Raw genomic sequence first — 16,440 nt, forward strand, 5'->3', positions numbered from 1 at the left:
ATGATAATCCTTTTAGATTCCTGGAAGACTCCATTTTCCTCAGTTTCTACCCCATCCCAGAAATACCCCTTCACACCAATTCCATTTGTCTTTAGCTGTACTTTCTCTCTCTCTCCATCCTCCCCACAACTGATGCTGATTGTGTTCTTATGCTGGCGTCTAGGCACAGGATTCGGGTGATTACAGGTCTACGTGCTAAGTTCAGCATTTCTTGTGGTTTAGTATGTGTATTTTACTTTGTTTTTGTTTCCTTTTGGGATTTTCAGAGAGTATGTTAGCTAAGTGTCACCAATTTTAATGTCCTACTTGAATGGTAAATTCATAGGTAGAATGTTTAACAGTATTGGAAGATTAGAGAATGGTAGTCTGGGGGATGATGATCTAAGGAATTCACAGGAGATATATACAAGGAGATGAAAAAGCAGCAATTCGTATTCTCTGGTAGTGCCAAGTATGAGTCTAGGGTAACAGATAGAGTGGGTGACTGAGTTAGGGTTTTATTACTTTTAGGAGACACCATGACCAAAGCAACTCCTCTAAAGTATAACATTTAATTAGGGCTGGCTTACAGTTTCACATGTTTAATCCATTATCATCACGGTGGGAAGCATGGCGTCATGTAAGCAGACATGGTACTTAAAGAGTCAAGTGTTCTATATCTTGATCTGAAGGTAGCCAAAAGGAGAGATTATCTTCTGCAGGAAGCTAACACAAGGGCCTCTTCCCTGCTGGGCAGAGATAGAGCACAAGAACCCTCCAAAGCCTCCCTACACACTTCATCCAATGACACCACACCTCTTCCAACAAGGCCACAGTTCTTGTGCCACCTCCCATTGTCCAACCACATTCAAACCACCACCATTGATAAGATCTGAAGGCATCCTACCTGTTTTTTGACAGGTATAGCCTATGGTATAGCAGAGAGTATCTGCTGGTATTTATAGTTTATTAAATGTTACTATTTGTTATAAAATTTTTGTTTGATTCATTAGAATTTTGGACACAGGTTTGTTACCTCTATAAAGACAAATCATTATTCCTCATGCTAATTTAGTAACAGTTATTAGGTTTTCTTGCCAATTGACTGTGTGTAGAATTTACAGTTCTATATTGAATAGAAATTTCAAAAGATTTATCAATGTAATATTTAGCCCAGAGCTAGCATTGCATGAGCTCTTTTCCTTGGTCCTCAGGTTACTTAATTTTCGTGTTGTTTCTTAATACTTTGATTTCCTTTTAGCATGCCATTTGCAGAATTATCACTATTTATGACACACTTCATACATCACATTGAAAGACACATTTTATCAATTTATCATTTATTGTTATACCTTGTAATAATTTTCAATTACCAATCATAGAAACAAAAACCCACACTGAGTCTATAGAGATAAGACTAAACACAAAATATTTATTCACTGTGTGTGTGTGTGTGTGTGTGTGTGTGTGTGTGTGTATGTGTCTTTATGAATGTGTGGCATACTTTTTTCTGTGTATTTGTGGTATACATACTTCTTGTGTGTGTGTGTGTGTGTGTGTGTGTGTGTGTATTCAGATACATGCATACATGTACATCCATTTTCATAAAAGAAACCTTAGAAAGAGGCTTCTGTTTTCCCTCTTCAATGTCTGAAAAATCTTTCTAACTGGAGTTTCAAACCCCATATGATATTCATTCCTTGGATTTGCTGTCCTTGTGCTACTTGGACAAAACAAATACAGCCCAACTTTATTTCCCAATAAAGTAATCTTCATTACTTGAAACACTATTCACATTATCCTTCATACCCACAATGAGATTAATAAAGTAAGGAGAATATTTGCAATACTCTGCAGAAGAAAGTTAAAATTTTCACAGAAATATGATTTTCAAAATACCTTCAGTGATTCTTTGAATGGAAGGGCTCTTGCTTATTCACTATCTTCTTGTCTGCTAGTCTAATGGCTTTTGTTGGCTCTCTTTCTGTTCTAGATCTTCTTTTCTTGAATTACTAGACCCTTAAGACTTTCAAATTGTTCCATTTTTATTTAGAAGATGAATTCAACCTCCTTTTGAAAACAAAAACAAAACTGCAAGTTAAAATGACCACTTCTCCAACCTTAGAAATGTGTCCTTAACAAAAAAATAATAAAGTTTCAAAGTACAAACATTTTGTTTCCTAAACAATACAAATATGAACATGCAAAATGGTATGTGAATTAATAGAATGATTGAGACCTGCAATAATTGCAAAATTATACACTGTTTATTAAGCTATTGATAATGAATAATTAATATCTATTATATTGATAGTTGAATGAAAATGGAACATAAAAAAGAAAGAATAATCAGATCTTCAATTTACACATATAAGGACAAGCAAGGAAGATAGAAACCCACGTCCACTAGAAATTGGCATCCTAACCTTATTTCATTTGATTTTTTGAAGGACTATTCTAAATTATAAAAGGAATAAAGATAAGTTTGCAATGAGTAGTCAGAAATACATAAGTAGTTTCAGCCCCATTAATTTTAAATGAAAAAGAGAATAGAGAATTATGGAAGTGACAAAAAATAAAGCAAACTCTGCACATTATAAACAAAACTAGAAGAATCAAATTTTCTATTTATGTTACAAAAAAGAGACTAGGCTATATAATTGCAAAAAGGATTTCTGACTGTTCAAAACTGAAACAAAGTAGAATATTTTCTAGATTAAAAACCACTAGGTAAAATTTTGAACTGAAATATTGCCCATAAGTAGAAACGGTCTTTGAGGTCAAACTTAAGAGTCATAAAGGCTAAACCTTACACTCAAAAGTTTTTCTTGCTCAGGGTTTTCCTCAGAGCAACTTTAATGTCTTTGTTCCTCAAGCTATAGAGTAGAGGATTTATCATGGGAATCACGTTGGTATAAAAGACAGAAGAGATTTTTCCTTCATTCATAGACCCACCTGAGGATGGTTTGAAATACATAAATGCACCTGAACCAAAGAACAGAAAAGCAGCAATGATGTGTGAGCTACAGGTGCTGAAAGCTTTGGAACGTCCTTCCGAAGAGCTGATGTGGAAGATGTTGGAGAGAATAAAACCATAGGAGATAAATATAGTTGAAATGGGAACAATGATATTGATGCTCGAAGCAACAAAAATTACAAGCTTGTTGATATATGTGGTTGTGCAGGAAAGCTGGAGCAAAGGAGGAATATCACAGAAGTAGTGGTTGATTGTGTTGGCCTTACAGAAGGTCAGTCTCATTATGCAAATGGTGTGAGCTACAGACTCAGAAAATGCAATAAAGTACGAACCAAGCATTAGTTTCAAACATAATTTAGAGGACATGACAAGATTATACAATAGTGGGTTACAGATGGCCACATAGCGATCATAGGCCATTGAAGTCAATACATAACACTCAGAAATAACAAAGAAACAAAAGAAATAGAGTTGGGTCATACATTCCATGTAAGAAATTGTATTCTTCCTTGTTATTAAGTTCATCAACATTTGCGGAGTGAACACTGAAGAATAGCAGAGGTCTACAAAGGCCAAGTTAAAGAGGAAAAAGTACATAGGGGTGTGAAGGTGAGAATTCAGCACAGTTAGAATTATCAAGAACAAATTTCCCAGAACAGTGACCAGATACATTGCTAGAAACACAAAAAACAGGAGTATTTGTAGATGAGGCTGGTCTGTTAAACCTACGAGAACGAATTCTGTAACCAAAGAGATATTTACTGAGTCCATTCTTCTGGAAGAGAATCTGTGAACACAGAAAATTGAACTATGTTATAGGATAATATACACAGAGTCCTGAATAATTCTCACCTGTGAAATGTATATTGTCAATGTTTCCTCTAGTCATGACTATGTATACAGAGTTAGGTGGTGCAGGTTCAAATAAATTATCAAAAGTCTTTCAAAAATGGTACAAATTTTATCATTATTTATAAAAATATCAAAATATAAAGGAAAAGAATACACTTACAAAGATTCAGTCTTCCCCTACCTCCTGTATTCCATCACTTGAGACATCTCACAATAAAAAAAAATTGGTGTAGATACCTGGAAGTTATAGAATTTGCTAGTGCAGACTCATCTGTCCTGTAGTACGAATGAAAACAGTAATCCTAATTTAAAACTAAAAGAAAAAGTATGAACCATGGAAAGAATGTCTCCTGCCACCATATAAGAGAATTATGAATCTTGGGGTCTTGAATTCTGACAACATAGGAGAACCCCATCAGAGATGTTGCATCTACATTTGGACCCAACACCCCTTAAGCTTTGATCACACTCTAGGCTCTCCTTGGAAGTCTCATTTTGCACAGAAAAGGAAATATCTCCCTGAATTCTCTCATACACTAAGAAATACTTTGGCTTGATGACTTGGCAGGTTGGGAGGACACCAGATATTTTGGGGGAGAGAAAACTATAATCTCAATATGTTAAAAGAAAAAATATATTTTCAACAATATAAAACTAAGTAATGAATATTCATTAATAAGAAAAATAAAATAGAAAGATGAGAGATGGGGGCTGTAGGTATACCTGTAATTCAGAAAATTCTCATTTTCCAGTCCAAACATTTGAGGTCTCTTACTTTCCCACTTATCCATGTTTGTCTGGACAAATATTCCAGATTCCAAAACTCAGATCCTTCACCTCAAGGAAGAATGCATGACATTTAATTTTACTGAACCAATTTCTGAACCGTAGAGCATTATTTGTGCTTAAGGCTTTGAATCTTTCCTGGAAGAGAAAAGGGGCCTTAAAGTGTGGGAGGTGTGTGCTAGTAAGCAAGGTTCGGAGATTGTCTAGGCTTTTCCTCAGAGGAAAGCATTCGGGTTAAAGAAGTAGCTGAGGAAATTCTACAGTACCTTGGATCTTTATTCTTATTTCTGGAGGGATCCACAATTATACTTTCCAATCACCCTAGAGAACCCACATCCCTAGTGTAGTTAGATAGACTTTTGCCTCCCCAATTATCTTGAGCTCGGAAGGGAACTCTGAGGTTATGCTTCCTCCTCTCTTATTTCCTCAAGTTAGTTAATTGCCCAAGGTCTTGCTCCTGAATACTTAAATTCTGTGTCTGAATAATTTAGCTTGTTTTAGAAAGTCAAATCAGTGCTCTGCTTCCAGGGACATCATAGGTGCTATTTTAAAATTTTGTTTCTGAACATAGATATCACAAGCAAGGGGATCATCTCCAAAGACCTCAACCATAGAATGAGAGCTAGGCAAGTAGAAAATTATGTAATTATATTTTAATTAAAAGATTAAAATAAATTAGTAAGAACTCTAAACAATATTTAGAAAATAATATAGAACACAACTGCATCATCTTCCCAGTTCCATTTTCTTAACCTAAGCCCTCCCATAGTCACCAAATCATGCACTCCCTTTCTATAATTTTTATTGCTGCACCACACACACACACAAACATATTCACAAATGCGTAAATAATCAAGTTAAGAAAAACACCATGTATGTTAAGTTCTATATCCATTATGCATTTATACATGTATGGTTGATTGGAAGGTAGTTTACAAAGAGGGCCTATAAATAATGTGGTGAAGAGATCAAAGGAGACGTGAGAAGATGTGTGAGAACTATGCTTAAAGAGTCATAGGTTTTATGGACAAATCTTCCTGTGTCTTGTGTTACTATTTATGATAAATATATACAATGCCAAATTTGAGGAGAAATAATTGTAACTTGAAGTTATGTATTTAATGGGATACATGACACATTCCTATGTAAAAGCTTCAAAAGCTTTTATTAAATGTAGACATTAAAATTATTCAAAATAAGCCTTTCAATATTATGAAAGCACAGATTTACAAAATGTGCGTATTTTTATTAGGAAGACTGCAGACAAAATAAATACACTTGGAAGCACATACAAATTTATGGAGCTTAATCATGCAAAATACATTAATCAGTATACAGAAGCTTTTTTTCTAAGGTAAAGGACATTTTCTTTGTCTTTACAAATTCTGTAAAACTGTGAGACTTAAAATTGGCATTTCTAATGGTAGACACTATGCATCACAATGATGAAATAGATTGGTAGATCACTCGTCTTTTATGAAACTTTATCAAGGAATTCTTTCTCATGTTATCCTTTAGATTTTGGATAAAGCTTGTGGCGTGGCTATTTCCAGAACTCTTTGGCTTTAGTTGATCCTTCTGAAACTGAATGGAAGTTAAGAGAGAGGATAAGTATACCACATATGCGGGATTCCACTGATTTTAAATAGAATCTAATCGTGCCTAAATGAGCATACACAAATGAAGCATTTTAAATAAAAACTTAAGAATATGAAAATTGTATTACTGCCTTAAAATTACTATCTTCAAAAAATTTCCATTCTGGTCCAAATATTACACTTCAGGGAATGCTGCTGTCTTTAAAGTTACACTGCCAAGTCTGAAAAATATGACCTCTTGCTCTCACTTGAAATCCTGCATGATACTCTCCTAGAGTTGCTAATTTCATAGACGATCCATGCAGTAAAAGTAATAATTTCAATGTAAATTGATTTGTTTCAGTGGAAAATTTCAGCTATTTAAAAAAATTATACTCAGGTGTCCTCTGCATAACTTACAGATGCGCATTCACTTTAACAGTTTCAAAAGCAACTGTTTTCACTAGCACCTTATTCAGACAGACAAATATGCATAAATAGAATTTGCAGGACAGCTGGATGAAGTCACAGCACTTATTTTAAAATTTCTATAATTCTTGTTCTGTGTAACTTGCAGACTATTTAAGAATAATGTTAACAAAATCTTTGCCTGTTTTTTTCCATTTTTATTAAGAACATGCATATATTTCTTGTCAAATGATAGGAAATGATTCTTCAAATTACATAGGAAATATACACTAGTATTGACTTTTTCTATTGTTCATGAAGTTTCTTTTCTTCTTTTTTTTTTTTGGCAGTAGTAACAGGTTTTTTTTGAAGGTGAAATTTAAATGTCTGCCTTCTGTACATCCTCCACTGGAGAGCATTATGTTTCCTTTAATTTCTAATGTGACACATGACTATCATATATATATATACATATATGTGTGATATATATATCATATATATATATTTATATATAAAATTGTCATCACTTGCATGCAATCTATTATATTTTTGTTGGTCAGAATTTTTCATACTTAGAAGCAATTAAATCAGCATAAATTATACTGTTATCATACCATAAAGAGAACTTTGCAATGAGTGGGCAGAAATAGGTGAGTTGTTTCAGCTGCATTATTTTAAAAATTAAATAGAATAAAAACTTACAGAAATGACAAAAATGAAGAAGGCATTTAAAACCAAAACTTAGTAGATTCAGAATTCCTTTTTATGAAAGAAAAATAAAAAGACTAGACTTCATAATTGCAACAATAGGTTCTGCCTGTTCAAAACTAAACAAAAAAAGTAGAAAATATTTTGGTAAGAAAAAAATAGGTAATTAAAATCTTTCACTGAAATACTGCGCATAAATAGAAACTATCTTTGTGACTAAACAAAGCACACATACGATACTGTACAGTCAAAAGTTCCTCTTCTTCAGGGTTTTCCTCAGGGCAACTTTAATGTCTTTGTTCCTCAAACTATAGAGTAGAGGATTTATCATGGGAATCACATTGGTGTAAAAGACAGAGGAGATTTTTCCTTCATCCATAGACCCAGCTGAGGAGGGTTTGAAATACCTGATCGCACCTGAGCCAAAGAACAGAAAAGCAGCAATGATGTGTGAGCTACAGGTGCTGAAAGCTTTGGATCGGCCTTCAGAAGAGCTCATGCGGAAGATGCTGGAGAGAATAAAACCATAGGAGATAAATATAGTTGAAATGGGAACAATGATATTGATGCTCCCAACAACGAAAATGACAAGCTCATTGACGTGTGTGGTCGTGCAAGAAAGCTGAAGCAGAGGGGGAATGTCACAGAAGTAGTAGTTGATGGTGTTAGCATCACAGAAGGTCAATCTCAGCATGCATGCAGTGTGAGCTACCGACTCAGAAAATGCAATGAAGTACGAACCAAGCATTAGGTTCAGACATAATTTAGAGGACATGACAAGTTTATACAACAGTGGGTTACAGATGGCCACATAGCGATCATAGGCCATTGAAGTCAATACATAACACTCAGAAATAACAAAAAAACAAGAGAAATAGAGTTGGACCATACATTCCATGTAAGAAATTGTATTTTTCCTTTTTATGAAATTCATCAGCATTTGGGGAGTGAACACAGAAGAATAGCAGAGGTCTACAAAGGACAAGTTAAAGAGGAAAAAGTACATAGGGGTGTGAAGGTGAGAATTCAGCACAGTTAGTATTATTAAAGATACATTTCCCAATGCAGTGATGAGGTACATTGCTAGAAACACAATGAACAATGGTATTTGTAAATAAGGCTGGTCTGTTAATCCTACCAGAATGAATTCAGTCACCAAAGAGATATTTACTGAGTCCATTCTTCTGGAAGAGAATCTGGGGACACAGAAAATAGAGTTATATTAGAGAACAATACAAACACAGTCCTGGATCTTTCTCCCCTGTGAAGTATATGTTGTCAGTATGTCTTTTAGTCATGACTGTATACAGAATAGGCTGGTGCAGGTTCAAATGAATTATCTAAAGTCTCATATTACGTTGGACAAATTTTAGTGTTATTTATGAAAATAATCACAAAATAAAAGTGAAGAATGCACTAACCTAGATTCGGTCTTCCCCCACCTCCTGAATTCCATCACTAGAGACCTTTCTACAACAATGAAAATAGGAAGCAGATACCTGGAAATTAGAGTGATGTTTGCTAGTGCAGATTCACCTTTGCTGTAGTATGAATGAAAACCATATTCGTAATCTAAAACTAAACAAAAAATTAGTTAACCATAGAAATAATGTCTCCTGCCACCATATTAGAAAATTATGACTCTGGAAGACTTGAGCTCTGACCACATAGGAGAAACTCATTGGAGATGTTGCAACTCCAGCTGCAATGGACACATCTTAAAACGTTTTGATCCCACGGTAGGATCTCTCCTGAAGAATAGTTCACTTGAGTCTCATTTTACACAGAAAAGGAAATAAGCTCATTGATTTCCCTCATACATTAAGAAGTACTTTGTATTGATGAGTTGGCACTTTGGGACGACTTCAGTTGGTGGGAGTAAATTATAATAACAATATATTAAATAAAAAATATATTTTCAGCAATATAAAATAAATAACAAATATTTATTAAAAAGAAAAAAGAAAAGGGGGAAAGAGGAGAGAGAGAGAGAGAGAACAAGAGTTAGAGAGCTTTTAGTATACCTGTGATCGAGAAAAATCACAAGTTTCAGTACAAACCTTTATCCATGTTTGTCTGGACAAAGACTTCAGATTCTAAGTCTCAGATCCTTCAGTTCAATGAAGGTATGTACAAGAATTAGTTTCCGCAAACCAATTTCTGAATTGTACAGCATCATTTGTGATTAAGGCTTCAAGTCTTCCCTGGATGAAGAGAAAAGGGCCTCAAAGTGTGAGGTGTGTGTGTGTGTGTGTGTGTGTGTGTGTGTGTGTGTGTGTGTGTGTGTTTATAAGCAGGTTAGGAGACTGTCTAGGTTTTTCCTCAAAGTAGAGCATTTAGATTGGAGACAGCGCTGAGGAAATTCTATTGTACCCTGGATCTTGATCCTTATTTCCTGAGGGACCCACAATTATTCTCAAACTTTCCATTCACTCTAGAGAACCTGCACCCCAGTGTAGATAGATAGATAGTCTCTTATGTCCCTAATTATTCTGAGCTCAGAAGGGAACTCTGAGTTTATGGCTCTTCCTCTCTTGCTTCACGTTAAGTGAATTGCCCATTAGTCTTGCTGCTGACTGAATTCTCTGTCTGTAAATATTAGTTTTAGTCACCATCAGTGCTCTGCTACCAGAAATATCATAGATGTTATTGAAAAAAAACTATTTCTGAACAGGGTTGACATGAGGAATGGGAACATCTCAAAAGGCCTCAACCCAAGAGAGCTGAAGACAAGTGAAGAATTGTAGCAGTGTTACAATATTCTTTTTCATCTAAGAAACATTCTTCAATTGGTTATCAAATATCAGCCATGAACTCATGCAAAGAAGTAATATTATGTGGAGAGTTTGTTTTTTAATTTATTTATGATGATATATTAGTATATATGTAACCACAATTAATCAAATAGAAGTCCTGAATGTTAGAGAGAACAAGCACTTATGTGCATTGGAAAGGTAGGAGACCAGAAAAGGCAAGTGGAAATTTATGTAATTATATTTTAATTAAAAATAATAGAGATTAAAATAAATGAGTAAAAAGTCTAAACAGTTTTAAGGAAATAAAATTTAACACAACTGCATCATCTTCCCAGTTCCCTTTTCTTACCCCAAGACCTCCCATAGTAACCAACTAAGTAACGGACTCCATTTCTATTATTTTTACTGCTGCAAGCACATACACACACACACACACACCTACACACACACACAACATCTACACAGACATGCACCTACACACACAGACACACACACACCTACAAATATATGCACAAATATGTAACTTGATCACGTTAAGGCAAACACCAGAGTTGTTCAGTTCTATATCAATAATGCGCTTACATATGTATATATATAATACGAATGTAGGTTACAAAGAGGGCCTATAAACCCTTTGACGCAGAGATCAAAGGAGATGGGTGAAGATATGCAGGAAATATGCTCAATGAGTCATAGGTTTTATACACAAGTCTTCCTATGTCTTGTGTTGCTATTTATGATAAAAATATACAATGTCAAATTTGAAGAGAAATAATCGTTTTTTTTTTCTTTTTTTCTTCTTTTTTCTTTTTTTCGGAGCTGGGGACCGAACCCAGGGCCTTGTGCTTGCTAGGCAAGCGCTCTACCACTGAGCTAAATCCCCAACCCCAAGAGAAATAATCTTGACTTGAAGTTATGTATTTAATAGTTTGCAAGATATTCATATATAAAAACATCAAGTAATATATTTAAATCATTCAAATTTAAGCTTTTAATATTTCAAAATGTGCAGATTTACAAAGTGAGTATATTTTTATTATAAAGATTGCAGACAAAATGTATAAACTTGGGAACACATATAGGCAGGGAATATTTTATTTTATTTTATTTTATTTTATTTTTTTGGTTCTTTTTTTCGGAGCTGGGGACCGAACCCAGGGCCTTGCGCTTCCAAGGTAAGTGCTCTACCACTGAGCTAAATCCCCAGCCAGGGAATATTTTAAATGTATTGATCTTATTCCATGCAATAAGAGTATATTAACCAGATTATAGAAGCTTTTCTTTTAAGATGAAGGGGATTTCTTCTTTTTATCTCTATAAATTCAATAGAACTGTGACACTTAAAATTGGCCTTTAGACAGGGAGGTATTATGCATTACAATGATGAATTAGATTTGCAGGTCACTTGTCTTTTATGAACACTTCTTCCAGGACCTCTTTCTCGTGTTCTTTAGATTTTGAATAAAGCTCGCATGCTGGCTATTTCCTGAGTTCTTGCATCTGAGACTGAACTGGAGTTAAGAAATAGAAAAAGAATACAGCATATACTGGGCTCCTTTGATTTAAATAGTGCCCAAATGTGCCCTCATCAGCATACATGAATGAAGTATTTTAAATAGAAAATAAAGAGTCCGAAAATTGTATTATTACTTTAAAAGTACTATCTTCAAAAGTTTTTCTTTCTAGTCCAACCATAACCACACTCCAGAGAACGCTGCTGTCTTTAAATTCTGTATCAATTAAGTCCCAAAAATTACGACTTCTTTCCCTCACTTGAAATCCAGAATGATACTCACTTAGGTTGGCAATCTTTCTAGATGATCCTTGCAGAAAAATTAATAATTTCAACATAAATTATTTTGCTTCATTTGAAATATATGAGCTACTTAAAAATTATAAACTACAGTAGCTTCAACATTTCCCTTATTTGTTTTAATATGTATAAATAAAATATTAAATTGAGCAAATCAAGTTACCGCTATCTTCATTTTTATTGAGAATAATATAAAATCACAAAAGCCTATGGATTATTTTGGTATACTCATAGCACCAAGCATTTTACTCCGTGCAAATAGATAAGCAGAAAGATGGATCAATAGATAGATATAGACAGTTAAATAGATATAAAATAGAGTTATGCCAGAGTCTTAATGTCTGTCATCTATCAAAGTCAATATTGACCTGTCCCAGTGAATATCAATGCGCACAGTCTTTCTAGTACAGGTAAAGCTTTATCTCCATCCTTTGGAACCTGCTAATAATGGCGAGCTTTGCAACTGTACTGTGTAAGGAAAGTCAAGTTTGGTGAATCTCTCAGAATGGACCATTCTCATTGGGTATGTGCTTGTCCTACTAAAAGGGACAAAAAGTTATAAGATATTTTGTTTGCCTTGTCTTTTCCCTTAACTTAGAGATAATTGACATTGGAACTTTACTTTCTCTATTTTTTTTCTTACAATGAAATTACTCAGGTATACTCTGTATAACTTACAAAGGCACATTCACTCTAAGAGTTTCAAAAGAAACATCATTCACTAACACTTTACTCACATGGACAAATATTCATGAATAAAATCTGAAGTAGACAGAATTGACTGTGGCACAACAGAATTTTACCATTTCCACAATTTCTCATTCTGTGTAATGTGTGTACTCTTTAAGAATAGTGTCAATGAAACCCTTGGCTCTTTTTTTCCCATTTTTATTTAGAACATGCATATATATTTTCATCAAATTATGGAAAATAGTTCTTCAAATGATATAGTAAATCTGCACTAGGGTTGAATGCCATCCATGTTCTTATACTTTCTTACTCCACACTAATACGGTTTTCAAAATGTAATTTAAACATCTGTTTTCTTCTGCACATCCTCCACTGGAAAGCATCATATTTCCTGTCATTGCTAATGTGACACATATGCAAGGCTCAGTCAAGGCTACCACACAGATAGCATTTTTCAATTGCATGAAATGTGTTATGCTTTTCTTGGTGAGAATTTTCATAGCTAGATGCAATTTACCCAGCATTAACTACACTCTTACCATCTCCTTATCATATCCTAAGGACACCTGTCAGTGAGGATTTGAAAATACTGAATACAGATGATGATACCCAATGATGGGAAGACCTCCCATGAGCTCATCATACAAAAGCAGCCAATAGATCCAATGAAGCCTTCATCAAAATTTCAGTCCAATTCTTCACAAATATTGAAAACCCATAAGCACCTCTCCCACACACATATTTATATAAAATAACTTAAATGATGTTGGTTTGGGTTTTGGGTAGAATTTATAACTATTCGTGGACTGACCTTAAACAAACTTTGGGAAATTTGTCTAATGCACTTAAGGAGGTGATTTTTGTAAAATAAAAATATAAATTCTGGTGTTGAAGATGGTCTTGTGTTGGAATATTATCATTCCTTTCAGTTATGATTTATTATGTAAAATTACATAAGCATACCTTTGTGAACTTGTTCTGAGAAAAATGATCTACAATTCAGAAAATTGCTTCAGGGGCTGAGAGATTGCTTCAGTGAGTAAAGTCCTAGCTGCTCATGTGTGAGGACTGGCGAGTGCTGAATGATTCAACACCGAAGTCCCACCCAGATCTTCCCACTATATGACAATGATACACTGCTATCATTAGTCAGCCCTTCCCATCTACAACATTAAAAATGCTGTAAGGAAAGTCACTTAGCCTATCACCAGATCACAGGGTCAATAACTCCCAAGGAGAAGGGAGGGCCACAGCATCACTCCATTTTCTCTGTTTCAGCTCCATGTCCTTGCCTTCACTTATTAAATGATATTAAGTGGTTTTCAGTTGCTGATACATTATGTTGTTATTTCTATATCCTGGATATGCCTTTATTTCATGTATGACCTACAAGTATTCATCTAATCTGAGAAACCTGAAAGTATTTCATTGCTGCAATGCTCTCAGTTTAATGAATTTTCTTTGCTACATTTTTTTCTTCTAGGTTTAGTGATTTCCAAAAGATAACTCTTAGCAGGCCAAACATATTTTCTAAAGATTAATTCTTTAAATTTTATGCATGATTTTGGTTCCTTTTAGAGGAATAACTTCTTTTGCATGCTTTTCTTTGTGTATATTTGTGATTTCATAATAAAAACACTTTAATTTTTTATTTTTTCTATGAAATTAGTATGTTGTGAATCAACGTGATAGCTGTAAATCTGATTCTGAGTGTTCTATTATATCCTATGAATTTGTGTGCTCTTATTTAAAAAAAACAATCTGTTACAGTGTCATATTGTCCCAGTTTTAGAAGCTTTTCATATAAATATGATCACTCAGTTATGTTTAGAAGTGGAATCCAGGAAATTTTCAGTTTCATGACATTTATTGCAGTAATTGTTAGCAAAAGATAAAAGGTAGTGAGGAAGGATCAGTGAATAGAAACCTCGAATTAAAGAAAATCTTATATCTCAAAGAGACAAAGGGAAATTTTGTGGCAAAAGTTCAGACTGGGAACAGTTTTAAAAGCTTTAGAAACATAACAGGAAGTCTCCTTTCAAAAAGTAACCATCCATACCAGAAAATGAATGTGATCACATGCTTGAGTAAGCCTACATGTACACACTGATGCATTTGAGGCATGGCAAAGCAAGCCAAAGGCTGCACGTTTAAGAGCCTTGGCTACAGATTTACAGTCAATTGTGCTCCTCAGAGTTGCTTCCCTTGATGGGGAGCTTTGTCGATGCTATAGGCCATTGTAGTTTTTATCCGAATTTAAATTATATATTATTTTTGTTAGTTATACTACTAAATCCATGCTGTTATCCAAACATGATATACTATTTTTATGGTCATACATTAGGTAATATATACCTGAAATCTTTAAAATAAAGGTGGGAAAATTATTGAAAATCTAGAGTAATGATATGCCACAGCCTTTGTGTTAACATGTCATTGTTGTAACAGAAACTTGTAAGAATATCGGTAGCAGCTTTTAACACAAAAGCAATGCATGCTAAAGCCACATTGGTATGAACAAAATGTCTTCATGGAAACAGCAGTAAAGTTGAAGAATTTTTAAACTTAAATTTTAATTCTTTATATTATTTCATTTCTAATCAGGTTATGAATCTGCTGTGGACTTTAATCATAACTTTCTTCAGTGCTACTTTGACATCCTTGTTCCTCAAACTGTAGATTAGAGGGTTGAGCATTGGAACCACATTAGTGTAAAAAACAGAAGAAATTTTTCCTTGGTCCATAGATCCAGAATGATTAAAGTACATGAATGTCCCTGACCCAAAAAACATAGAAATTGCCATAATGTGGGAGCTACAGGTATTGAAGGCTTTTGACCTTCCTTGTCTGGATTTGATGTTTAGAATGCTGCCAAGGATGAAAACATAGGAAATGAGGATCGTACAGCTGGGGACTGTGATGTTAATACCCCCAACTATGAGAACGATGACCTCATTGACATATGTACTGGTGCAGGAAAGTTGGAGGAGAGGCAGAATATCACACAAATAAAAGTTGATGACCTTGGCATTGCAGAAAGTTAGTCTGAGCATGCAGCCTGTGTGGGCAGAGGCTCCAGCGAATGCCATCCCATAAGAAGCAAAAGATAGCATAAAACAGACTTGAGGAGACATGGTGACCTTATACAGGAGAGGATTACAGATGGCCACATACCGATCATAGGCCATTGAGGTCAACATGTAGCATTCAGTGATGACAAAAAAGAGAAAGAAAAACAGTTGAGTCATGCAACCCTCATAGGAGATGGAGTTCTTCTCAGAGACAAAGTTCAGCATTTTGGGACTGAAAGCAGAAGAGTAGCTGAGATCAATGAAGGAGAGGTTGAAGAGGAAGTAGTACATTGGAGTGTGCAGATGAGGATTGAGGCCAATCAGAATAATCAGTCCAATGTTTCCCACCACTGTGATTATGTAGATTATTAGAAACAAGAAAAAGAGAGGCAGCTGGAGCTCTGGACAATCGTCAAACCAGCAAGGACAAACTCGGTCACAAAGGAGCCATTTCCAGCCAGCATGCTTACCATTGAAAATCTGGGTAGACAAAATTATTTCATCAGCAGATATCTTTGTGATCTGTTTTCAAGCTCTTGTTCATGACAAATGAACCAAGATAATTTAAATTCTCCTTTGTATTGTGGCATTGAAACTTACTGCAACAACACACTGATTTTTAGATCAGTATCACTTCTATCTATGTGAGCTATTTCTCTCTTTAATGAAAAATGAAGAGACAGAATGATCAAATAAAGACTACTGGCAAACTTATTCAGGCTATCTTTCAAAGTTTCTAGTTATCTAATATTTAACTTCCTGATTGCTATCCCTGCTTAAGTTATTTACTAAACACTCCCGTTCTATCATAATAACCAGGAGG

At 34.6% G+C, this 16,440-nt stretch overlaps 2 protein-coding genes and 1 pseudogene across 2 annotated transcripts; all 3 read right to left on the bottom strand.

The window, feature by feature from the left end:
• Positions 1-2,794: 2,794 nt before the first annotated feature.
• Or8b51 (olfactory receptor family 8 subfamily B member 51) lies at positions 2,795-3,727 on the bottom strand. Its single transcript, NM_001000805.1, has one exon. The coding sequence runs from the start codon at positions 3,725-3,727 to the stop codon at positions 2,795-2,797; it is 933 nt and encodes a 310-aa protein (NP_001000805.1).
• A 3,807-nt stretch (positions 3,728-7,534) lies between these two features.
• Positions 7,535-8,467, bottom strand: Or8b52 (olfactory receptor family 8 subfamily B member 52). Its single transcript, NM_001001085.1, has one exon. The coding sequence runs from the start codon at positions 8,465-8,467 to the stop codon at positions 7,535-7,537; it is 933 nt and encodes a 310-aa protein (NP_001001085.1).
• Or8b3b-ps1 (olfactory receptor family 8 subfamily B member 3B, pseudogene 1) lies at positions 15,147-16,090 on the bottom strand (annotated as a pseudogene).

Source organism: Rattus norvegicus, chromosome 8 (genome assembly GCF_036323735.1).
Source record: "Rattus norvegicus strain BN/NHsdMcwi chromosome 8, GRCr8, whole genome shotgun sequence".
NCBI classification, from domain to species: domain Eukaryota; kingdom Metazoa; phylum Chordata; class Mammalia; order Rodentia; family Muridae; genus Rattus; species Rattus norvegicus.

What these genes read in the sequence shown, in the direction of transcription:
- Or8b51 (NM_001000805.1), bottom strand. Translation starts at nt 3,727, where the DNA reads ATGGACTCAGTAAATATCTCTTTGGTTACAGAATTCGTTCTCGTAGGT.
- Or8b52 (NM_001001085.1), bottom strand. Translation starts at nt 8,467, where the DNA reads ATGGACTCAGTAAATATCTCTTTGGTGACTGAATTCATTCTGGTAGGA.